This window comes from Spermophilus citellus (genome assembly GCF_964194105.1).
Source record: "Spermophilus citellus genome assembly, contig: SCAFFOLD_58, whole genome shotgun sequence".
Lineage (NCBI taxonomy): Eukaryota > Metazoa > Chordata > Mammalia > Rodentia > Sciuridae > Spermophilus > Spermophilus citellus.
This window is the reverse complement of record NW_027672891.1, coordinates 521,172-546,627: the sequence shown is the minus strand read 5'-3', so window position 1 is coordinate 546,627 and position 25,456 is coordinate 521,172. Positions and strand designations below refer to the sequence as shown.

At 35.4% G+C, this 25,456-nt stretch overlaps 1 protein-coding gene across 2 annotated transcripts in view; it reads right to left on the bottom strand.

The window, feature by feature from the left end:
* Nucleotides 1–2,399: 2,399 nt before the first annotated feature.
* The window catches only part of LOC308640431 (ATP-dependent RNA helicase DDX1-like), a 43,465-nt gene continuing 20,408 nt past the window's right edge, over nucleotides 2,400–25,456 (bottom strand). For both annotated transcript variants that reach the window (XM_081312352.1, XM_081312351.1), the window contains 14 exons: nucleotides 24,292–24,343; nucleotides 23,965–24,028; nucleotides 23,012–23,041; nucleotides 22,192–22,288; nucleotides 20,207–20,254; nucleotides 15,905–15,988; nucleotides 15,614–15,697; nucleotides 15,012–15,088; nucleotides 14,387–14,459; nucleotides 12,070–12,146; nucleotides 11,855–11,969; nucleotides 10,985–11,123; nucleotides 6,005–6,065; nucleotides 2,400–2,522 (listed from right to left, as the gene is read on the bottom strand). In XM_081312352.1, coding sequence (XP_081168478.1) covers nucleotides 2,415–2,522; nucleotides 6,005–6,065; nucleotides 10,985–11,123; nucleotides 11,855–11,969; nucleotides 12,070–12,146; nucleotides 14,387–14,459; nucleotides 15,012–15,088; nucleotides 15,614–15,697; nucleotides 15,905–15,988; nucleotides 20,207–20,254; nucleotides 22,192–22,288; nucleotides 23,012–23,041; nucleotides 23,965–24,028; nucleotides 24,292–24,341 — 1,107 coding nt within the window. In that variant the 5' untranslated portion in view covers nucleotides 24,342–24,343 and the 3' untranslated portion in view covers nucleotides 2,400–2,414. The remainder of the gene's footprint in view (nucleotides 2,523–6,004; nucleotides 6,066–10,984; nucleotides 11,124–11,854; nucleotides 11,970–12,069; nucleotides 12,147–14,386; nucleotides 14,460–15,011; nucleotides 15,089–15,613; nucleotides 15,698–15,904; nucleotides 15,989–20,206; nucleotides 20,255–22,191; nucleotides 22,289–23,011; nucleotides 23,042–23,964; nucleotides 24,029–24,291; nucleotides 24,344–25,456) is intronic.

Here is a 25,456-nt window from a genome sequence, read left to right as displayed (position 1 = left end):
TGGGGTTGGCTGTTGGTGATGGGTCAAGCTCCCCTTGCATGAAGAAACTCAGGTGGTTTTCATCTTCTGGCCATCAGACCATCCAACCTTCTAGAAGGAAGGCCTTGGAAAGAATCCCAGCCTGGGATGGGATGTGTGAGTAGGTGTGGACTGGAGGCCTGAACTGAGTTAAGGCTGTCCCTGCTTCAGAGTGGCCAGGTGACATGCCTAAGACCAGAGTCACTGTCCACTCTGCCTTGTGCTTAACCCCTTTTTTACTCTGTGGGTCCTGCAGAGGATACTCACCCCTGGCTCTGCTCCAACCACAACCTAGGAAGCTGCCACCACCAAATCTCTGCCTAGGACCCAGCTCCCGAGTGCTCAGGGTGGAGTCACCTGTGGCCCATGTGTGAAGTGAGACCCAGCTTGTACATCCCTTATCTGGGCTTTGGTCAGGCCCTGCCTATTGTTCTCTACAACTGTGGACAAGCCACAGTTCCTTTCTGCACCCCTTTTTGTCCATCATAATCCTGCCTGCCACCTATCTCAGAACACCTGCTCATCCCTCACTCAGGCTGACACCAGGACTCAAGAGACTAGTGTGATGCAGGTGATATGGATGTTTCCCTCCTGGACCCAGGTGTGCCTGCTTTACCATTCCCTTCTGAGTTACAGGGTATCTGTCTTCCTTGGGCATGTGACTGCCCATCCTTGTTTGCACAGGCCACACCACATACCCTCTTGCATGCACACACGAGACCCATCCTTGGCACTTAAAAAGCAAGTCCCCATGGAAGTCACCAGTTTTGCATTAGATGTCTCCATCTGTGCCAGGTGGGTGGTGAGATAAGGTCCCAGGGGAGGGAGGTGGAGGCAGGATTTATCCCTCTTGCAAGGGTCCCTGGCACTCTGCCTGGGAATTCCCTGGGCATTTCTGAGGGAGGGTAAGAAGTGAACTCAGGCTGGAGGTCAGACTCAATCCTAGGAGTATGCTAAGAATAATAGGGCCTCTGCTCTTGCTCTGTGTTTGCTCAGGAGGCCTGCATGCCCGACTCTTGGCTCATCCCCTAGTAGACCTTGGCCAGTGACAGTGCCTTGGTGGTTGGTGTGCTGGGTGGAGGCACTAAAAGAGCACTTTGTATGAAGCGTCAACTGTATTTTTTTCTAATAGAATATTCTGAATTTTCTTTTTCTACATTATTTTATTGGTACATTACAGTTGTACATAATGATGGAATTGTTACTTATCGTACATGCACCCAATATAAAAATATAATTGGGCCAATATCGTTCCCCAACACTTCCCCCTTTCCTCCCCACTTCTCACCCCTTGGTCTCTTTCCTCTACTGATCTCCCTTTGATTTTCATGAGATCCACCCCTACCTTTCTTTTTCTTTTACCTCTCTAGCTTCCATATATGAGAGAAAACATACAACCCTTGACTTCCTGAATTTAGTTTATTTCCCTTATCATAATGGTCTCTAGTTCTATCCATTTTCCTGCAAATGACATACTTTCATTCTTCTTTATGGCTGAATAAAACTCCATTGTGTTTATATACTATTTCATTTATGCATTCATCTGTTAATGGACACCTAGATGGGTTCCATGGTTTGGCTATTATGAATTGTGCTGCTATAAACATGGGTATGCATATATCACTGTAGTATGTTCACTTTAACTCTTTAGGACAAATACCACGGAGTGGTATAGCTGGGTTGCAAGGTGGTTTCATGACTAGTCTTTTGAGGAGCTTCCATACTGACTTACATAAGTAGTTATACAAATTTACATTCCCACCAACAGTATAAAAGTGTTCCTTTTTCTCCACAATCTCTCCAGCATTTATTATTGCTTGTATTCTAGATGACTACCATGCTGAATGGTGAGATAAAATCTCAGTGTAGTTTTGATTTGCATTTCCCTAACTGCTAATGATGTTGAACATTTTTTCATATATTTGCAAGCCATTTGTATTTCTTCTTTTGAGACGTATCTATTCTATTTACTAATTGAGTTATTTGATTTTTTGGTGTAAAGGTTTTTGAGTTCTTTACATATTCTAGACATTAATAATCTGTCAGCAAAGTAGCTAGCAAAGATTATCTCCCATTCTGTAACTTTTTCCTCATATAACTAATTGTTTTGTTTGCTATGTGGAAGTTTTTTAATATGCCATCCTACTTATTAACTCTTGGCATTATTTCTTAAGCTTTAGGCATCCTAACAAGAAAGTTGCCTGTGCCTATATGCTGGAGTGTTGAAGGTATCAATTGTATTTATATCAATATAAAGAATGGATGAAAATAGGCCAAACTGTTAACAATTATTATTATCTTTAGTTAGTGAGCTCATGACTGAATTGTGTTTTTTCACTTTACATATTTTATCTAAAAAAGCATAAGCAAAGTTCTTTTGAAAGCATGACTATATTTCAACATACAGCTTCATCCAGGACCAGGAATCTAACTTGAGATAAGTTCAGCTTTCCAGTTGACACCAAATCATCTAGTCTTCCTGGGTTGCCTACAACAATATCAACCTGCAAAATAGCAAAAGAAGCACCTAATGAGAACTGAAGAACTATTAGAATAACTTTAAAATGGCAACCAATAATTGTCTACTTACAACAAAAACATGTATATTGAAGTAGTCACAGTCAATTTATAAAAAAGGAGCTATAGATAATGCTGTATAATAAAATTATATTTGGAAATTAATGTGAAGATTTTGTCAACTGATTGGACAACCTTAACTATAAAAGCCTGATATATAAAATTTGTATTTTCTAAGCATTAAAAAAATCAGATAAATTAACATATATTCTGAAATGAAACCAGTATTCAAGGGTCTGGGAGATAGTCCTTACCTAGCATACACAAGGCCCAGGATTCAATCCCTAGTACTACCAAAACCACTACTAAAACAAAACAAAACAAAACAAAAAATCAGGAGTCAAGTCCCAGTTCTAACATACTCAGCTGTTTGACCTTATCTTCTCTGGTATCTTTTAGTATCAACTTTCGTATTTAAAAAAAAAAAAAATTTTAGTTGTAGATGAACACACAGTATCTTTATTTATTTTTAGGTGGTGCTGAGGATCAAATCCAGTGCCTCACACATGCGAGGCAAGCACTTTAACACTAAGCCCCAGCCCCAGCCCCTCAATTTTCTTAGTTTTTAGTGGGGCGAATACCATCTGTTTTTGCAAGATGGTTGTGATAATTGAGAAGACACATAAAGCACTCGATGCTTAGTTTGCCAAGTGCTCAATAAACTTGGATATAATTAACAGTAATGGTGATCAGACTGTCCAAGAAAACACTAATAATTACTAATTCTCACTTGCTTATAATGAATAGGCACTATACATTTAATGTCTTACAAGTTTCATTTCATGTGACCATTACATAAAATTAATTAATATTAATTTATATTTATTAAATATTAACATTTATTCTTTGCGGCACAGGAGATTGAGCATAGGAATGTCCTACAACTGAGCTACATCATTGGCCCTTTTTATATATTATTTTGAGACAGTTTTGTTATATTACTGAGGCTGGCCTTGAACTTAGAATCCTCCTGCCTTAGCCTCCCAGTCACTGGGATTATAGGCATGCATCACTGCACCCAGCTATTATTCCTATTTTTAAATAAGGACACTGAAGTTTAGAATGCTAAAGTCAGACACATTTAGATTTCACAGCTAGTAAGTACTCATGCTGGGATTCAAACCTAAAGTTCAAAATTCAAATGACAGCCATTTTGAATTTATCATAAAGATTTCCAAACATAGACAAAAGAGAATAATACAGGGAACCTCCAGGCCAGTACAAAAAATACTCTGCATTCTCCGACACTTGTCTTAGAGTCAAATACAAAGGGACAGTGATGAGGATCATGGCTTCAGAGTGAAGCTCTATCTGTGAATTGTTCATTTTGGGGCATGTTACTTAATATTTGGTATTAGCCCTCTTTCAAATAGGTAAAAATGGGGAAGAGTACCATCTCAGAGTGCTATTGTGAGAACTAAATAAGAAAATGTTAGGCACTTAGCACAGTGCCTGGCTCATTTCTAAAAAAACAGCCAATAAAGGTTAGTTGGTTTTTTTTAAATTTTTTTTAGTTGTAAACAGACACGATACTTTTATTTTTATGTGGTGCTGAGGATCAAACCCAGTGCCTGTACCTCACACATGCTAAGCAAGCACACTACCACTAAGCTACAACCCCAGCCCCATAGTTAGGTATTTTTAAATGCGTATGTGGATCTACTTGTGTGAACCAACAAATAAGGTTATCACATAAAATCATTTAATTTATTAGACAACTCAAAACTTATTTATCGATAGACATGAGAAATCATAAATACTTCTATTCTTTTTTATTATTTTCTCCAACCTAGAATAAAAACATAGCTTTCTCCTAACCAAGTTATTCCTCCAGTCCCATTGCTTCAATATCTCACCCCTTGACAAACAGAGCACCATTCTGAAGGGACTTCAGCGATCTAGTATGAGGAACTTATATTCTCATGAAAAATGAAATGGATATTTATGAACCATTGTTTCATTTATAATGATAATGAGAAGCCAGTTCAACTTTGAGAATGTTATCTGAAAATGTGAAAATAAAATCTGTTCAATGTATTAACAATCTACTATGTACCAAGCATAACGAGAGGTCTGTACGTATCAGTGAACAAAACAGCATTCGGGCACTGTGCGTAACATCTCCTTAGTACAGGACTGAACCATTCAGTTTCCACCCTCCTTGATTTCAGCAGGTAAAGTGGACCAGAAACAGATACAAACAACCACAGGTTTAAAAAAAAAAAGTCTGAAAGAAATATTTGACTTGTACAATAGCACTAATCACTCCATGTGGCCTCACCTGCACATGGTACACAATATATCAACTTTAAAAGTTACAAACTAAAATAATTCTACTCTGTAACTCCAAAACTGACTTGTACCCCAACATAGGACCCAAAAGAGGGATGGGGAAAAATAACAGAGAAAATGTATAATGGAAGAAGAGCAGAAGGTGAACATATCAGATTTCCTAAGAAGTAGAATAAAATCAAATTCTGCCAAGAAAGCCAGGGAATAACTCTGCTTTTACTTTGCTATTGGCTTCAGTTAGTATCTAATTTTGAAATAAGTCTAATGAAAGCAGATCTAATTCCCTCAAAGTTCTGCAGCTAGAAAATAGGAGATGAGAAATTTAGTTATCTTGTGAAAAAATTAGGTTTGGGTTAAAAGAAATTAAAACTAGGAATAAGCCTATTAAATCTGTATTACAAACCTCTAAAGGAAAATATAACACTAAATAAAAATATATCAAAGCAATATTATTCAGAATAGTACTAATGAGTATAAGAATATGTCTCCTTGCTCTTAATATACCAGACCAGGTCAAATCTAAGTCTACTCAGTATCAAATTTAGTTTGACAGGGGCACCAGTGGAATTGGAGGGTAACATACCTGTCATGAAATAGTATCAGATGGTTTAAGTTACATTATTAAATATTTGGAAAGGAAAATTAGTAAGAAAAAAAATTGTTTCAATATTATATGTGGGTGTATATATAAAATACTAACCTTCATAAAACTGACCAGCAGTTAAGAATTTTCCAAACTTCTTCCACACTACTAGGGATCATCACACAATCTTAGTTTTGTACTTCAAAATGACATGCCTGAGCACAGCCTTCCACATAGATGAACTCATTTCTCTCCTCAATGGAACCACTATAGACTGTCTTAACATTATTTATCCTTCCCAAGGGTCACTGCAAAACCTTCTACTCTACTCTGCATCTACCTTATTAGCATTTTTATCTTCAACACCAGTTCTTTCTCCCCATTATCCCAAAAAAGAGTGACTCTTAATTAATTGCCCTATATTGCCAAATGACAACACATAATGCTACTTTTTAAAAATTAGGATGGTTCAAGCTTCTGTAACCTGATTTCTATTGACCTTTTTCTCTCTATACATACATATGCACAACTCACCCCATTATCCAAAACAGAGAGCTGATCCCGTGCTGCAACACCTCCAATTATCAGAAGCTCCCTGAAATAAATATCAAATGATAATGTAGAAAGAACATTAAAGTCTGCTTTACACTGATTTGTACATGTTTCTTTTTGGTGGGAATAAGTCATTAAAAAAAGAATCTACCATAAAGTAAGTACAGATAAGGTCAGAAGCAAAGCACTTCCTTTCTGGTAGCCATACACAATGCTAAGGCACAGTAAAGCAACTGAAGAGTATGCGTGAAAGCTCAGAACACAGAAAAACTGGTCCCCATCTCCATATCCTTCTACATTGGAATGACTCAAGCTTCTCTAACGTGGTTTCTATGACTTTTTTCTATATATACACACGTGCACTTCTTACATGTGGGAAATGTTTCTGAAAGAAGAGATAAAAACCCATTTTAAAAGCTTGCCGCTAGTAAGGATAACTACAGATCAAGCATGAAGTGAAAGACGACTAACTTTTATAAAATAGTATTTGTGGGCTGCGGTTGTAGCTCAGTGGTAAAGCTCTTGCCTAGTAGGTGTGAGGCACTGGGTTCAATCCTCAGCACCACATAAAAATAAAAAATACATATATATATATTCTTTTGTGCTGTTTAAATTTTTCTCATTTCAACAAAAGGGCACATGCAAAAGACTAAATAATCATAAATCCCTCCTTCATATCATACACAAAAATTATCTCAGAATGGATCAGAGATCAAAAGTAGAACCTAAAATTATAAGATTCATAGAAAACACAAGAGCAAATTTTCATGACCTTGGTTTAGACAAACACTATCTTACATATAAACACCAAAACAGTGACAAAAAGAAAATAAATTAGACTTCAGAGAAATTAATAACTTCAAAGGATACTATCAAGAGAGGAAAACAATAATTCACAGAAAGGGAGACAATATTTGCAAATCATGTATCTAACATACTGAATAAAATACCAAACTATATAAAGAACTCCTACAACACAACAATATAAAGATAACCCAATTTAAAAATGGATAAGATTTAAAAATATATTTCTCTCAAAATATTCAAATGGGCAATAAACACATGAATAATGTGCAATATTATTAATAATAATGATAGAGCAAGTAAAAACCAAAGGAAGATAACATTTTTGCTCACTAGGATAAATACACTCAAAAACATAGACCCCATATGTTGCTGAAGATGTAGAGAAATTAGAACCCTCATTTATTGCTATTAGAACAAAAGTGGGACAGCCACTTTAGAATGCTGATTCCTAACCACATGACCTAGCAATTCCACTCCTGACTATATATTCAGGGGAAATGAGAACATGTCCACACAAAAACTTGTGCATGAATGCTTATAGCGTAGTAGCTCAAACTCAACAGTCACGATCAGTCCAAATGCCTACCAACTGACGAAGGGATAAACCAAAGTATGGATCTTCCACACCTTTGGAATAGATACTTTGATAGTATTTTCCGCAATAAAATGATGTACTGATACATGCTGCCACAGGGATGACCCCTGAAATATTATACTAAGTGAAAAAAGCCAGTCACAAAAGAACAGACAATTCCATGTATACAAAATGTCTACAACAGGCGAGTCTACAAAGAGAGAAAATTGTCTTTGTCGTTGTCTAGGGATGGGAGGGTTAGGGGAAAATGGGACTGACTGCCAATGGGCACAGAGTGTCTCTTGGGAATGATGAAAATGGCCTAAAATTAGTTACAGGGGAGTGATTACAGTCAAGTCTGTGAATATAGTCAAAACTAAAAACAAACTTACATTGTAAAGGGTGAATTATAAATGTGAATTGTATCTCAAAATAGCTAGTTAAAAAAATTATCATTTAATAAAGAGCAGACAAAATTACTTCCTGAGGCAGCCACGTAAGTTTCTTTTTCTTTACCACTGAATATCAAAATATATAAAGAAGTCCTACTAATCAACAATATAAAGACAACCCAATTTAAAAATGGACAAGATTTGAACATATATTTCTTCAAAAAATACAAATGGCCAATAAGCACATTCTGCACCTAATTTATTTATTTATTTGGTACCAGGGATTAAACCCAGAGGACTTAACCACTGAGCCTCACCTCCAACCTTTTTTTTTTTTTTAATTTTCAGACAGGGTCTCACTAAGCTGCTTAGGGCCTAAGTAGCTGAGGCTGGCTATGAACTTGTGATCTTCCTGCCTCAGCCTCTAGAGCCACTGGATTACAGGCATGTGCCACCACACCCAGCTTCATTTGTGATTTTGAGACAGTGCCTTGCTGAGGGCCCCACTAAGATTCTTAGGCTGGCCTCGAACTTGTAATCCTCCTGCCTCAGCCTCCTAAGTTGCTGGTATTATTATAGGGGTGTACTACCACACGTAGCTAACTATATAACTTTCAATCAGAAGTATATTCTTTTATTAATTTTATTGTTTTGATTACTCATTTTTAAAACACTGGAAAACACTAAGAAAACGAATGTTTCAGCAATGAGTTTAATGATCATATGACTAATTAAAAATTAATCAGCTTTGTGTGGGCTAGGGGTATAGCTCAGTGGGATAGTGCTTGCTTAGTACACATGAGGTACTTGGTTCAATCCTCAGCACCACAAAAAACAAATAAAATAAAAGTATTGTGTCCATCTACAACTAAAAAGAATTTTTTTTAAATCAGCTTTATGGATGCCTACCTTTATTTTAAGCAACATAGATCACAAAATCTACCATAAAGCAGAACAAGGGCTGGGGTTGTAGCTCAGTGGTAGAGCACTTGGCTAGCATATGTGAGGCCCTGGGTTCAATCCTCAGCAGCACGTAAAAATAAATAAATAAATAAAAGAAAAAAGGAAAAAAAAAGCATTACAAAATAAATAATTCCTAATCCATCTTGCCACATTCCTTAAACACCATCACACCAGAGCCATTATGCTTCCTAAACCCAGCAATGCCCAAAAGCAGACTGGCTACCTAAAAATCACCTGGAAGCACCTTTTTTCTTAAAAAAAAAAAAACAGTTCTAATTCCTAGTCCCTAGAAATTCTGATTCATTACTGCCAGGGGATGGAACCAATAGATTTGTATGTGAGCCCCCAAGTTCCTGTTTTCAACTATTATCCTAAAGCTATCCTTTCTTGCCCCACAATACGTAAGTCCTCCTTCATAATCTGATATATTTATCTTATAAACTTCACAGAAGTTAAATACACACATACACAACAATGTATGCTCTTATGTACAGAACTGCAGAGTTGAAGAATATAAAAGGACCACTGCCTTTTCCTTTTCCTGAGTAACAGGAAAGTTTTTTACATTTAAAACAAGGAACACCGACACATGACACCACATAGGAGGAAAGCGAGGCAGACGTTGCCTGTCACACAGGAGCAGGGAGAGAGGACTGGGCTGGGACAACCAGGAGGGCTTCCTGGAAATATCAGGATCTCTGCTGGGTTTTAAAAGAAGGAAAAGGTTCATTTGTATAATACCAAATGGGTAACCCACAATTTTATCAACTTCACCAGTGAATTGTTTTTATTCTTCTTCCCTCCCAGCCTTTGTTCACAGGCATAATATCTTATACATAACAGCATAAGATCAAGTCAATTGGCATTTTATAATCTTACAAAAATACTCGCAGGAAGAGGTCTCTGAGTCTCATACTGAGCAGTCGCCCTGGCCGTGCATGTGCTCCTGGGGTGGCTTTCCCTCACACACGCTCAAGCATTTACCAAACTCATTTTTTGTTTTCCCTCCACACTACCCCACAGCTCCACACTTAGTTCTCTGAAAGCACAGATTAATTCTCCTTGTTGTATCCTTAGTCCCTAGCCTAAGACTTCACACAAAGTAGATATCTGAATATTTCCCAAATAAGTAATAATCCTCAAACTAAAATTAGGAATTATTATTACAGATGTAATTTATCCCAATCAATTTGCTTAACTCATCAATAAGTACACTATTAAATCCCAACGGCTCGGGAGGCTGAGCAGGAGGATCTCAAGTTCAAAGCCAGCCCCAGCAATGGCGAGGCACTAAAATACTCATTGAGACCCGGTCTCTAAAAAAAATACAAAATAGGGCTGGAGATGTGGTTCAATGAGCAAGTGCCCCTGAGTTCAATCCCTGGTAACGCCCTCCACCCATTAAAAAAAAAAAATCCACTATTAAAAAGTCAGAACCTTGTGATGTCAAAAAATTCAGTTTCTGGACTTCAGATAGTGGTGATGGTTGTACAATCCTGTGAACATACTAAAAACTGTTAAATTGTACAATTTTAAATGGTGAATTTTATGGTGTGGATTGTTTCAAGAAAAAATTAATTAAAAGAAAAATTAACAAAAAGTAAGTGTCAAATTAACAGAGAGTAGTCTACTTACTTGCTATGCCTTTCTTAAGATTAACAAAAAGCAAGTTTCAAATTAACAGAGAGTAGTCTACTTATATGCTATGCCTTTCTTAATAGCAAAGGGATTGCTACTGAGCGAGAAATTCCACGAGATCACTTAGCTTATGGCCTTCTTCCAATGGCAGAAAGAGCTCTGTGTCTGAATGCCCAACAGAAATAAGTCACCACCATGGGAAAGAAGTTCAAAACCATGCTAGAAACCAGAGCAGTAACTTTCCATGCAGATGAAGGGATAAAATTAATCTAACACTGAATGAAATGCTCCCTTTAAAAAAGTTAATTTTCACTCTAACATTGTTTGATTAACCACGAAAAATCAAATCCATTACTTACCAAATGTATGAAGTTTTATATGCAAACATTGTTACTGTATGTCAAAGTATACTTATATACCTCACATGTATACTATATATACATATATATATATATATATATATATATATATATATATATATATACACACACACACACACACACACCTCTTTTTGTTCTACTTTACTCTTCTTCCAAAACACTTCCAATCTAAAGATAACAGGCAGTTGGGTATAAAAGGAAAACTTACCTTAATTTAGGATTATCAACATATTTCTTAAACTGCTTGACATTATTCAAAGTTTGTTCAGCTAATTCACGAGAGGGTTCAACGATGAGAGCTTTTGGAGCATTGGGAAGAAACTTTGTTTGTGTCACCTGCGCATTACCTTTGGAGAATAAAAAGTATTAGAACACTTTTAAATCATGCCTAAAAATACCATTATTTGTAAAACATGAGGATGAGCATTCCAGCATCAAAATTTTTAATAAAAATTATCAATAAGTATAGGTGAAAGTAAAACAAGATACGATAAGGCTAAAATTCCTAAAATGAAATAAGGCTTCTTTAAATGAAACCTACTTGAAATGATTGTAATTGATATGTCTGTGAAATGACTTATTTGTTTTGTGATAAACTAGCTAGGGAATGTTCTTAATTTAAATAAATAAAACATATTACAATACAATGGGTAAAAGCATAAGCTTTGAAGCCAGATTGCTTGGATTTGAATTTAGTTCTACCACTTATTTGCCCTGGCACCTTGGGCAAGTTACTTCAAGTCCCTATTCCTCAGGCTCTTTGTCCGTAAAATGGAAAGACTTCTACATTATAGAGTTGTTGTGAAGATCAAATAGCCCATGTAAAGCACTTAACATTCTACCATGGCACAAGCCACACATGTTAGCTGTCATTTACCACCATGACTGAGATGCCCTAAATGCCTAAACTGAAACTAGGGTTTATGAATTAGGTTTTAAAATTCAATTTTACAGAGTAAATAGAAAAGAAAGAGTAAACAGAAAGAAAGGGATATGTGACTCACTATGAGAAACCCTACTTACTAGAGTTTTCACTAATGCCCCAATCTAGAAAATCTTACCCGCACAGATGCAATACCTGTGTGCTGTGATTTGACAACGTAACTATCTGGTGCCTTGGAAAGAGCAACAAAACCATCTTTTGGTGGAAACTTAAATTCTTCTTCACCAAAGTTAAATTTTAGTTCAGCATTCTAGCATTGAATAAAGGACAAAATTTTAAAAATTAACTTAATACAAAATAATGAATATCAAGCAGATTATAATTATACCAAAATTTTCCTAAATAATTACCTTCAAAACACAAGCAGGAAAGAGGGCTTTGTTTTTCATATGTGGTGGTACTTCAAATGCCAGACCAAGATCTTCCCCTTAAGAAAAAAAAATTAAAAAACAAGAAAACAAAAAATGAAACAATGAGAAAAGAACTTCCACATATTCACACCATCGAATCTACAAATGTGTCCGCATTAATGCTTCCCCCCTGGAACCCCTGGATAAATTGTGCTGCCTCAGGCCAACCTCTTCGCTTTTCTCCTTTACTCCTAAACTGTCCCTCCCCTACCCCTACATCAGACCACTGCCACTAGACATTCCTTAGCATACAAACATACTCAACATGAGAACACAAGCAACTTTCCCTCGAGCCCATTTCCACTTTACTTATCTTCCTTTTTCCTTCACTTTTTAGAAGTAAAACTTTTGGGTTTCCATTTTTTTTTAGTATATCCACTTCCTTCTCTTCCATTTTCTATTGATCTGACTCCCAATCAGCTCAACCACTCCATCACCCATTTTCTTGCTCATCTAAAACAACTGTCAAGAGCATTGATGTGCCCCACCAAATCCAGCAGTTAATTCTCACTCCTCATATCTTTCTAGACAAGACCCCTGAGCAGCACTGGACCCAACCCTGACTGCTCCCTCCTCCTTAAAACACTTTCTTCACCTGGACCCTAAGACCTTCGTTTCCCTGGTTCTGCTCCTCCTGGTTTTCCTCTCCTCACTCTCTGCTGGATTCTCCTCAGTATGCATACTTCTAGCCACAGGAACCCAGGCCTTAGATCTCTTCTGTTCTTTATCTCCCCTTATTCCCTAGGTGATCTCAACCCACTCCTCATCCCCCAGTCTGTTTTCAACACAGAAGCAAATACTGTTAAACTAAAGTAAGATAATGCCATTCCTATGCCTAAAACCATAGTAAAGTTCTCACTCAAAATAAAAAGCAAAGTTTGTATTATAGCCTCCCTCACTATTCTACCACCTCCTGCAAGCTCAGACACATGGGTCTACTCACTCTTAGGTCCCTAGAGCACACTCCATCTCAAGGCCTTTCAGGTCTGCTTCCTCTACCTAAAATGCTCTTATAAGATTATCTGAAGAATGGCAGCTATTATAAATACAAACAACAAGTGTTGGCAAGGATGTGGGGAAAAAGGCACACTTGTACATTGCGGGTGGAACTGCAAATTGGTGCAGCCAATATAAAAAGCAGCATGGAGAATCCTTAGAAAACTGGGAATAGAACCACTATTTGACCCAGCTATCCCACTCCTCAGTTTATACCCAAAGGACTTAAAAACAGCATACTACAGTGACACAGCCACGTCAATGTTTATAGTAGCACAATTCACAATAGCTAAACTGTGGAACCAACCTAGAGGCCCTATAGTAGATGAACAGATAAAGAAAATGTGGTATATATACCAATGGAATATTATTCAGCATTAAAAGAAATAAAATCATGGCATCTGCAGGTAATGGATGGAACTGGAGAGTATAATTCTAAGTGAAGTCAGCCAATCCCAAAAAACCAAATACCAAATGTTTTCTCTGATTTAAGGATGCTGATACATAATGTCATGGTGGTGGAAGGATGACATGAAGGATTAGATGAACTCTAGATAGGGCAAAGGGGAAAAGGGAAAAGGGAAGGGAGAGGAAGAGGTTATGGGCGTAGGAAAGATGGTGGAATGAGATGGACATCATTACCCTAAGTACGTGTATAAAGACACAAATGCTGTGACTTTACTTTGTGTACAACCACAGATATGAAAAATTGTGCTCTATGTGTGTAATATGAATTGTAATGCATTCTGCTGTCATATATAACAAATTAAAACCTAAATAATATGGGAAAAAAAGAAGAATGAAATTATGCATTTTCAAGAAAATGAAAAAAAAAGATTATCTGCAGAGCCCACCACCCAACTCTGGCTTCTACTTATGTCACATCATCAGCAAAACCTTCTCTGTCAACCCTGTAGAAAAGCACACATCTTCAGACTGCTACCACTGTCTACTTCTTTCCCCTATTTTATAGTCTCCCTCGTAGAATTGTTACCACCTAACACTCACATCTTTGCCTCTTCTCACTAACATGCAAGTTCTACTGACATAACCTTGTCTGTCTATTCCATTTTCTGCAGTTATCTCCAGTTCTTACCAGGGGTCCTGACACATAGCCTATGTTCAATAAATATTTGTTCAAATTAAAGACAGGGTGGAAGAGACAGAGAATTGAAATACAGGGTAAGAAGATTAAGGCAAAAAAAAACCCTCACAATATTGAATTATACCTTTTTGCTAATAAAATCCACAGAGAGCTTACCATTTTTGGAGAATTTGACATGTCCTTTATCTATATCTAGGTAACATCCAATGGTGTCATGCATAGTGAATTCCTAGAAACCCAGAAAGTGAAGTGTTATTAATAGAAAGCAATATCTTAAATGACATTAAAAGTTCAAATATAGCTGCATCAAAAGCATGTTGGTGTTTCAAAATAACGTCTACATGGTATTAAAAATGTCTATTAAAGAATTACACATATATAATGGCAGACTCACCTGACAGCCTTTTAAAATCAACATATTTAGGCTCACTAACATTAAGATCACCAGAACAACTATATTTAGAATCACCGTAACTAAAACTAAGAAACGGGAACAATATAAGAGCCAAAGCCAAAACCAGAATGGGTAAAAAGAGGAAATTATGTAATATATTTTGGAGGGGTTAATAAATGGCATGAAAGAAAAGTTATAATTACTACATATTTATCTAGTTTTATAATATATCTTCATTGAAATCCACATCTGAAATTTCTGTGGAAAATACATAGAAAATATACTTGAGTTTGAGAATAATTTCTATACCTTCAGTTATAACTAATCAAGCATGCAACAAAACTCACTAATGCTATGCTTAAATCAATAACAGCATAGCTTACTTACCTCTCCATAATTATCAAACTGTTTGTTATGGGATTTCTTTCCTGTTCCACTAAAGCCAAATCCAAACTTGTCTGTACCTAGATTTAAAAGTAGCTTAAGTATGTAGTAAGAGTAAGTAGGAAATTAAAAGCCCTGTTCAAGAAGTAATCTTATATCTTCATTTCAACAAACCACAGGAAATTCTTCACTCAAATTTCTGAATTTGGGGAACAACTGAAGCACTCTTAGCCTGTGGAGACCACTGGACATAACAGACATATGCACCACTCCATCCCACTTCGCTCTGGCCACTAAGAAATTCAGACACAATTTAACAAGAATGTGGAGCATCTAAGCAGTATGTGTGGATGTATTCATGCATATTAACTTCACCCTGACTCCAATCATATTCTTAATCTTACTTCCCCTAATTTTGTACTGTTATATGAATTGCTTAGTTCAAATCTTTCTTGCAACAGAGTGAAGTACACATAAATTCTATTTCTAGGACTTTAAAATATAAACCTTTTATAGTTAAGTCTATTATTTTGTTTCCCCAAAATAATAAAATGTTAACAATCCATGAATAACTCAACCAATTCATTTACTTTAGGGACACTTACCTAGATCTAGGGAGGCCTGCATGTTAGACCACCCAACTCTGCACAACCCCTGGTCATGACAGGAGACTTCATAGTAATGTTTCCCTATAAGGGCAAAACATTTTAGATTTATGTAAATCACATATATGACTCATTTACTACATAACAACAATGTGTATGTACCAAATGAAGAATTCAAAGTCATTTTTTACAATTAAAAATCTCAGATCCTTGATTTAAAGTAACTTTAGGGAAATTCATGCATTGATAGAGTTTCAAAGGGTTATACAAGTAAAAATGCCATTCGCATACCTTTCATTAATCCTTTAGTAGCTCTGCATCCGTGCCATTCCTTCACTTCTCTACTTTGACAACAAAGACCATCTGACCCAATTGCTGGATTTGAGAAAAAACTCGTCAGTACAAGCTTTATAAATCATGCATTGTGAAATAAATATCTTAAGTTTGACTAATAATTCTTTCACTTGTATTACAACGTTCCAGAAAATTGAGACTTGTTGATTCCTGGGTGATAGCCAGGACTTTCCCTAAAACTAACTGCCCTTACTCATCACCCAGATATCTTTGGCTATGTTGAGGGCTAGATTCTACACTGTCAAAGAGGAAAAGATTTCAGAGCAACACATCTAGAAAGGCCCTAACCTGACTTGCATCACCAGCAGATGTGTTTAGGCAACCATTCTCTACAGTCCTTTAAAGAAACTGGCACTCAAGCATAATGCAGTACCCATCCATCATTTCTAGCCCTGATTTTATGCTGACATTAAACCTGAGTGGTCACTATATTAAAAGATAACGGACCCAGAAATCATAGTGGGAAAGTAGGAAATAGCATATAAACATGTATGTTACGCTAAAATATCTAATAAAAGATAAGGTTCTATATTATATACCACAGTTGGTCACTGTGATGTCCACATAGTAAATGCTTACTGAAGTCAAGCAAAAATTTAGTTTTTGTCTATACTAGAAAGAAAATATAGCTGCTACTCTGGTTCTTGTCAGCAACTCATATTTAGTACCTGAATGTAGAACAAATATATTTTTTGCTTCTTCATTTTTTTTTTTTGTATTAGAGATTGAACTCAGGGCACTTAACCACTCACGGAGCCACAACCCCAAACCTTCTTATTTTTCTTTTTTTTAAATTTTGAGACAGGGCCTTGCTAAGTTTCTGAGGCTGGCTTTGAACTTGCAATCCTCCTGCCTCAGCCTCCCAAGCTGATGGGATTACAGGCATGCGCCACCATGCCCAGCTGCTGGAGAACAAATTTTTTAAGAAACCACTTCATCACATATCTTACTTCCCTTTTCAAAAGATTAAATTATTCAAAGTACAAATGCTTACTCATGATACGATAACGAGTTATACAAAACTCTGAACTTTTAAAAAAGTCCTCTAGCAATGATATATATCTCCTTAAAATTTTTATATTTAAAACTATATTTTTAGTTGTCAATGGACCTTTATTTATTTATATGTGATGCTGAGACTCGAACCCAGTGCCTCACACATGCTAGGCAAGTGCTCTACCACTGAGCCACAACCCCATCCCTTAAAATTCTTTATGTAACATACAGATAAAAAATTTCATATAAATGGTGTGTGATAAAAATTAGCAGTTTTTGGTTTTGGGGGTGGGCTGTTTTGGCATGATTCCTCATCATGTCCATCTTACATTTCTTGCATCCTACTTTTCATGGTCAGCAACAGCAGATGAACACTCCCCAACTCGAGATTCTGACTCATTCTTTGTAATGGTTGCACAATAGTCCTAGGATATACACTAATGTTTGATAACTGCTCTCCTAGCAATAGCATTTACTTTGTTGACAGGTTTTCAGTTTTCTTCCCATTACAAATAGTGGTTCAACAAATAGCTTTATACAATTATGTTTGCATAACAGTACTTTTATTCTAATAAGAATAAAAAAATATATATATATATATCTTTAATTTTTGTAGGTAAGGCCATACTGCTTTCCAGACACAATAATTCATAGGTTAGTCATCCTTTTGAATTTTATTTCCATTTCTCTACTACCTGTACGTCTGATAATTTGAATATTTATTGAACATTTGAATGTTTTGCTTTGCTGTCTATTAATATCTTCTGCAGATTTCTTTTTTAACTTTTTATGGTTTTAGTTATGACAGTAGAATGTATTTTGACATATTATACATTTGTGAACTATAACTTCCCATTCTTTCGGTTGTATGGGATGTGGAGTTACACTGGTAGTGTATTCATGTTATGAACATAGGAAAGTAATGTCACATTCATTCTACTCTTTCCTATTCCCATTCCATCCATCCCCATTCCTTCCCTTTATTCACATTTTCTTTATCCATCCATCTGTTGAAGGGTACCTAGATTGGTTCCATAACTTAGCTATTGTGAATTGAGCTAGTACAAATATTGATGTGGCCGTGTCACTGATGTGCTGATTATAAGTCCTTTGGGTATAAACCAAGAAGTGGGATAACTGGGTCAAATGGTGGTTCCATTCCAAGTTTTCCGAGGAATCGCCATATTGCTTTCCAGAGTGGTGATACCAATTTGCAGCCCCACCAGCAATGTATGAGTGCACATTTTCCCCCACATCCTTGCCAACATTGTTACTTAAATTCTTGATACTTACCATTCCGACTGGAGATGAAATCTCAGTGCTTAGTTTTAATTTGCATTCCTCTAATTGCTAGAGATGTTGAACATTTTTTCATATATTAATTGATTGACTGTATTTCTTCTTCTGTGTCTTTTCAGTTCCTTTGCCCACTTATTGATTGGGTTATTTATTGTTTTGGTGTTAAGTTTTTTGAGTTCTTTATATATCCTGCAAATTAATGCTCTACGTACAGGTGTCAAAGATTTTCTCCCATTCTATAGGCTCTCTCTTCACGTTCTTTTTTTTTATTGTTTGGAACAAGTTTTTTTTTTTAATTTTTTTTTTATTGGTTGTTCAAAACATTACAAAGCTCTTGACATATCATATTTCATACATTAGATTCAAGTGGGTTATGAACTCCCATTTTTACCCCAATCTTCATGTTCTTAATTGTTTCCTTTACAGTGAAAAAGCTTTGTAGTTTGATACCACCCCATCTATTGATTCTTGATTTTACTTCTTGTACTTTAGGAGTCTTATTGAAGAATTCAGTTCCTCATGCGACATGATAAGAGATTTGGACTCACTTTTTCTTATAGTGCAGGTCTAATGTGTAGGTCCTTGATCCATTTTGAGTTGAGTTTTATGTAGCGTGAGAGATAGGGGTTTAATTTAATTTTGCTACACATGGATTTCCAGTTTTCCTAGCACCATTTGTTGAAGAGGCTATCTTTTCTCCAATGTATGTTTACGGCACCTTTGTCTAGTATGAGATACTGTATTTATGTGGGTTTGTCTCTACATTTTCTATTCTGAAGCACTGATCTTCATGTCTGTTTTGGTGCCAATATCATGCCGTTTTTCTTACTGTAGCTCTGGTATTGTGATGCCTCCTGTTTCACTTTTCTTGCTGAGGATTGCTTTGGTTATTCTGGGCCTATTTTTCCAATTAATTTCATAACTGCTTTTTCTATGTCTATGAAGAACGTCATTGGAATTTTAATAGAAATTGCATTAAATCTGTAGAGTGCTTTTGGTAGTATGGACATTTTAACAGTATTAAATCTGCCTACCCAAGAACATGGGAGATCCTTCCATCTTCTAAAGTCTTGTTCAATTTCCTTCTTGAGTATTCTATAGTTTTCATTGTAGAGGTCTTTCACCTCTTTTGTTAGACAGATTCCCAAATATTTTATTCAGTTTCAGACTATTATGAATGGGATAGTTTTCCTAATTTCTCTTTCAGTTGATTCATTACTGATGTATAGGAACGTAATTGATTTATGGGTGTTAATTTTATATCCCTCTGCAAATTTTTCTTATTGCTTGTGTCTTTCTTACCAAAATTGATAAAACTTTATCTGCTAGCTACACAATGAACCTTTATTAATTTATAATGATTCCTCATCTTTCATCAACATTCCATGTATTCTGTATCTATTACTTGTCTACTACCTTTTTATGATATCTTCTTCACATTAAAAAAAAAAAACTATACAACTACACCTATGTTTTCTTTTATAATTTCTGAGATTCCTATTTGGGTTAATAATGTTTCACCAGTAAATTATGTATGTGATTTTCTACACTTATATATGATTACACACACACACACACACACACAATTTAAATCTTAAACACATATAGAATTTATTTCTAATTCTGATATGAAACAGAAGTCAATTTTATCTTGTTCCAGATGGATCATCAATTGTGCCAGCAGGCTTCACTGAATAAATCCTTTTTTCTCACTGAAATGAAACACTATTTTTTTCCTTGCATATTAACTGAGATTTATTTCCATTACATTCTGCTGTCTAGTCCTATTTCAGTATTATACTGCTTAATTGTAGTAACTGTTTTCCAATATCTGGTAAATTAGATCATTTATTAGACTTTTTCATAATTTTCTTAATAGTCTCACATATTTTTCAAAAGAAAGTTTCTGAATTACAGAGGAGCAGGTAAAATCTGTCTACTTACCAAAAGCAGATCCTCTGTCATATGGATTCATTTGCCATTTGTTGAGCACTAAACCAATTACAATAAGAAAAGTTACCCAGAAATGTATGACATTAAAAATACTCTATAAAAAAAACAAAGCACATATGCTATATTTTACATGATATCTTAATTCCTCAGGATTCAATATGGTCACACACATTATTTAGAATATATATATAAAGCTAGAGCTTTTTTGTTGAAAATCAAAACATGTCAAAGATAGTAATCACTGGCTTATCTAGGATTAAATTCTTATTTTCTTACTTGATTAAGTGCACTTTTTATTAGGTGACTTTGATCTTTGTCCTCACTCCTACTTAGATGGTTGGTAAAATGAAATTTAGGTAAATAAGCATGCTGACTTCAATCATAATATCAATAACTGGCCTGTATTTCAGAGTCTAATAATTATACTTCTATTATTATTAAAGGAAAAGCAAGACCTTTATCTTAATTCAGTCATATTAAAAAGTCACACATTTTTGTTTTTTGGGGATTGAAATTTTCCTTTTCTAAAATATTTTAATAGTCTATGAATAAAGAATTATGATAGCTAAGGAGAACCTTATTTTCTAGTCCAACTTCCTGCCCAAGGTAGAAATCCTTTCTAGATCATTTCTGATCAAAAGATATCCATCATGGGGCTGGGGTTGTAGTTCGGTGGTAGAGTGCTTGCCTTGCATGCATGAGGTACTTGGTTTATACTCAGCACCACATAAAAATAAATAAAAATAAAGATATTGTGTCCATCAAGAGCTTAAAAAAAAGATTTCCATCATTGGTTTAAATACTTGGACTAATGGAGAACTATCTTTCTGGAGGTTCTCTCCTCCATTGTTGGCTCAATCTAGGTATTGGGAAGTACTTAAGTTAAACAGAAATCATGCAGATTATTTTGAACTGGTCCTAGTCCTACTTTCTAGAATTATTTTCTCTGCAGATCTCCTCCACAAGTTGACAATTACCCTATCTCCTTTTGTACTTCTCCATATTTCTATATCTTTTTTATTTCTCAGAGGACATGATTTTTTTCAAAACATCACCATTCTAATTGTCCTGCTTTAGAAGAATTCTCTTTTATAATCATCTCAAATAAAAGATGACATACAGTTATGACAAATTCTGAAACTATTTTATAATAAACCAATAGTCTAAATAGTTATACCCATTTTCTATTTCACAATTCAATTATAAATGAATTCTATGAACTATATAACATTGTTATTTTCAAACAAGCAAAAAGAAAATGTGATATGCCCATTCACTCTACTTAAGCTTGCTATTTTGTCACAATCCTATTTTGTAATATGACACAAGTGACTTTGAAATATAAGTTTTGTTAAATTATAACAAAACCACAGATTAACTAAAATAAAACAGAGTTTAAAAAGTGTTTAACAAAAGCAACATAATGTAAAATAAAAGTAGGATTGTTCATGGCACAGAAAGAATCATAAACTTAATAAAAGAACCAACTGAAACAGAACTGAAAAAAAAATTGACTATAAAATTTATACTTTACATTTTAACTCTCTGGGTTCCTTCCTTCCAACCTCAAAAAAAAAAAAAAAAGCACACTTCTTTTCCCACCATCATGGGTTTCTACTCTATAAATTATCTGTAAAATCCTTCTTCAATATTTCCTTTGCAAAATGTTGTACCAATTTATCTTTAATATTAGACATAAAAAATTAAAAGGTTAAAAAAGACACAAAGATAACTAAATGTAATTTCCAAACTTCCAGTGTTTTCACAAAGAAAACACTGTTCTTATTTTACAAGGGACAATATTTCACTACGTGGGTTCTAAATGGCACTTAGCATCCCTGTTTTCCAGGACACCAAATTCCAATATTACACTGCAGGTATTGGTAATAAAAAGGCATACCAAACCTCAAACTTCTAAATGTCAGAATGAGAATTAATGATTTACACAAAAGAAAACATCCATCTATAATAATTACCCGAAGCACCAGTTTTAATTGTTGTTTTTCCTTTTTTCCCTTCTTGTTGGTCTTTCAGAGTTTCATAAACTATCTGTATAACTGGAATACTGAAAGCCTATCAAAGAAACAAAGTTTTTTTTTTATTAGTGTCAGGTATTAATAAGTTAATTATCAATATGAATGACAAAGGTTATACATACACATTGAATAATTACATGCATTCCAGATTGCTGCTCTAATTTCATTTGACCAAACCCAAAACACCAGTAAGATAACAGGGAGTTATTGAATGAACAAAGCAGAAGGCAGCTGATAACCCAAAACATAAACAGTAAGGCCCTTCAGAACAAACCTAAACTAAAAAGTATCATCAAGTCTAACAAATGGTTTCTCTAGACGAGGCCAACTGTAAAACATTTCTTTATCACTAAACCACTGCATTAAAATTCTGAAATGAGTGTAAACACTAAAGATACCACAATTCCCAAGCCAAGCTTAAATCTATATTCTTAAAGCCATACTCTTGTAGATGTTCAGTTTGTTGACAACAAAGACATTACTCAATGGAAAGCCATCAATTGCTTACAGTTTGAAAATGGTTGTTTGGGGGTTTGTTTAATATTTTTTCAGTTGCTGATGGACCTTTATTTTACTTATTTATCTGAGAATCAAACCCAGTGCATCACACATGCTAGGCAAGCAGTCTACCACTAAGCCACAATCCCAGCCTTGGAGGTGGTTGTTTTAGTAAATATTTCAAAATAACACTATGGTTCAAAGACACTTTAAAATTCAGCTCTTAATTAAATTGAAATGTTAATTTAAATGTATTACTTACACCAGTTTTTCCACTTCCTGTTTCTGCAGCCTGAATTGGGGGAAAAAATTGATTTACATAAAACTGTCAATTACATAGATGAAATTAAAATGAAACCATGTAGAACTCTTTAACACTTAACTAGCTGCCTTTATTTTCACAGTACTTCAAGATTACCCAGACTTCCCCCAGACAACTTTAACTATTGCTAATTCAATTCCTTAAGAATCTGATCTTTCTTTCCTTTGCATTGCCACCAATCCAACTGAAGCCTTCATCATTCTAATCTGATTATTATGACAATGTCCTAATAGTATCTAACCCCACAGAGCAATATTACAATCTGCGTCCAAAGCAGGCTTCTCAGAAACCTAATTCTGACAATGTACCACACCTATTTAACACACTTTCCACTTTCAAAAAATGTCCAAATTCTTTAACAAGACACTAGAGCAAAAGTCCAAAAAATTCAACCCACAATATTATTTCCTATTTTACCAAGCTACACCTCCCACCCAGGAATATGTATTTTATGCTCCCATCTACCTGAACTACTCCAGGATCACATCCCCCCTTCTCCCACCTACTGGTTTTCTTGGAGCTTTTCTCTTCAATCTTCCCTTTCTCCAAACAGTCCCTTGTGATTCCTCAAGCCAAAGGACAAATTGACTTCCACTTGAACCCTGTAGTACTATGCATCTCCTAAGTAGGTGTCCCACTCTCTCATATGACATTTACTTCTGCACGTCTTCCTACCCCTACTTGGTTTAAACTTTTCAAGAACCAAGATTGTATCTTTCTTCCCTTGTGCCCCCATAGCTTCTACTCAATACTTGGATGGCATATGTATCATAAGTGTTGGTAAATGAATAAAATTAATTTGGTAAAAATATCATTCTTAAGCCTATGGAATTCTTAAATCGGGCTACACAAACAATACAAATACACCCCTTTACAATCATATTTAAACATACCATAAGTACATCCCCTCCTCCTAGGATCAATGGGATGGATTCAGCTTGGATATCAGTTGGGAGGCTAAAAGAATAACAAGTGAAGAAATTTAGTTAAAAAAAAAGAAAATCACCTACCTAAGCTAACTAAATCATTTTATTGGTAAATGCTACCATTTTTTTCAGCTAGAATTATGCCCAAGTTAAAAAAGGAAACATAATTGAAAGAATCACCAGAAAAACCATGTGTCACTTTACAACTAGAATAAAAAAATATTTGATAAAGTCACTAAATGTTTAAATGATAAAACACTCTTGTTACCATGCATTTAGATTCTATGTACTTACAGCCAATCCATCTCTTCCACAGCTTGTGCAATCTCAGGCATAACACCCATCTCTGAAAATAAAAAGTAATTTTAAAATCCATACAACTAAACTTATCATAAATCATATTGCTCTTAAGATTCCTTTCACAGAACTGGGTAGACTTTAAAGCATGGCTCATTGATATCAGACCCACTAAGTATAGCAACTGCTGAGAAATGTCCAATGTCCAAGTTTTGGAGACACACTTGAGTTCAAATTCAAGCTTGTAGTTACCAGTAAGTGACCTTGAGCAAAGCCATAATCTGTTTTCTTCACAGAAAATGAGGCTTATATGACTTACCTTGTAGGTATGAATATAGGAAGATTAGTGATAATAATGTAATGCACCTGGCACATAGTACTCACAGTGCTGTTTACCTCCGAGAAGACTAGTGAAAAATCTGCCAGTTAGGGTTCTAAACCAGCATCTCAGTTGCTTCATTAAGTGATATGGCAGTTAGGTACCTTGCCTATTCCAGTACCATTTGAATACCCTCAAGGATCTGAGAAAAATGAACAGCCCACATGTATTGGCAGCCATAATCAAAATTCTGGTTAACTGAAGAGGGAGCTGACAATGGTGGCAACTTTTGGGCAACTGGAAATGATCAGTTCTGTTCTTAACTCTGCAAATATTTAAATAATTCTATACCAAGGCAAGTCCAAAATGAATAGATTAAGCTATTCCCAATTAAGTTTTCTCCTTTCATCATTTCTTTAGTAAACTTTCTCAAGTTTAAAAGGAGTAGTCTGGGCTGGGGATGTGGCTCAAGCGGTAGTGCACTCGCCTGGCATGCGTGTGGCCCGGGTTCGATCCTCAGCACCACATACAAAACAAAGATGTTGTGTCTGCCAATAACTAAAAAATAAATATGAAAATTCTCTCTCTCTCTCTCACTCTCTCTCTCTCTCCCCCTCCCTCCCTCCCTCCCTCTCTCTTAAAAAAGAAAATGTTTAAAGATAAATAAATAAAAGGAGTAGTCAGCTGGATTACTTCAATTTTCCTTCCAGATGGAGAAGGGATTTTTAAGTCTGAATTTATAAAAAGCACTTTTGTTGCTGTTATTACAAAAGTATACACCACTATAAAAATGAATAAAAGTTAAACTTTACCAAGCCCCAGAAATTACAAAATTTTAAAATT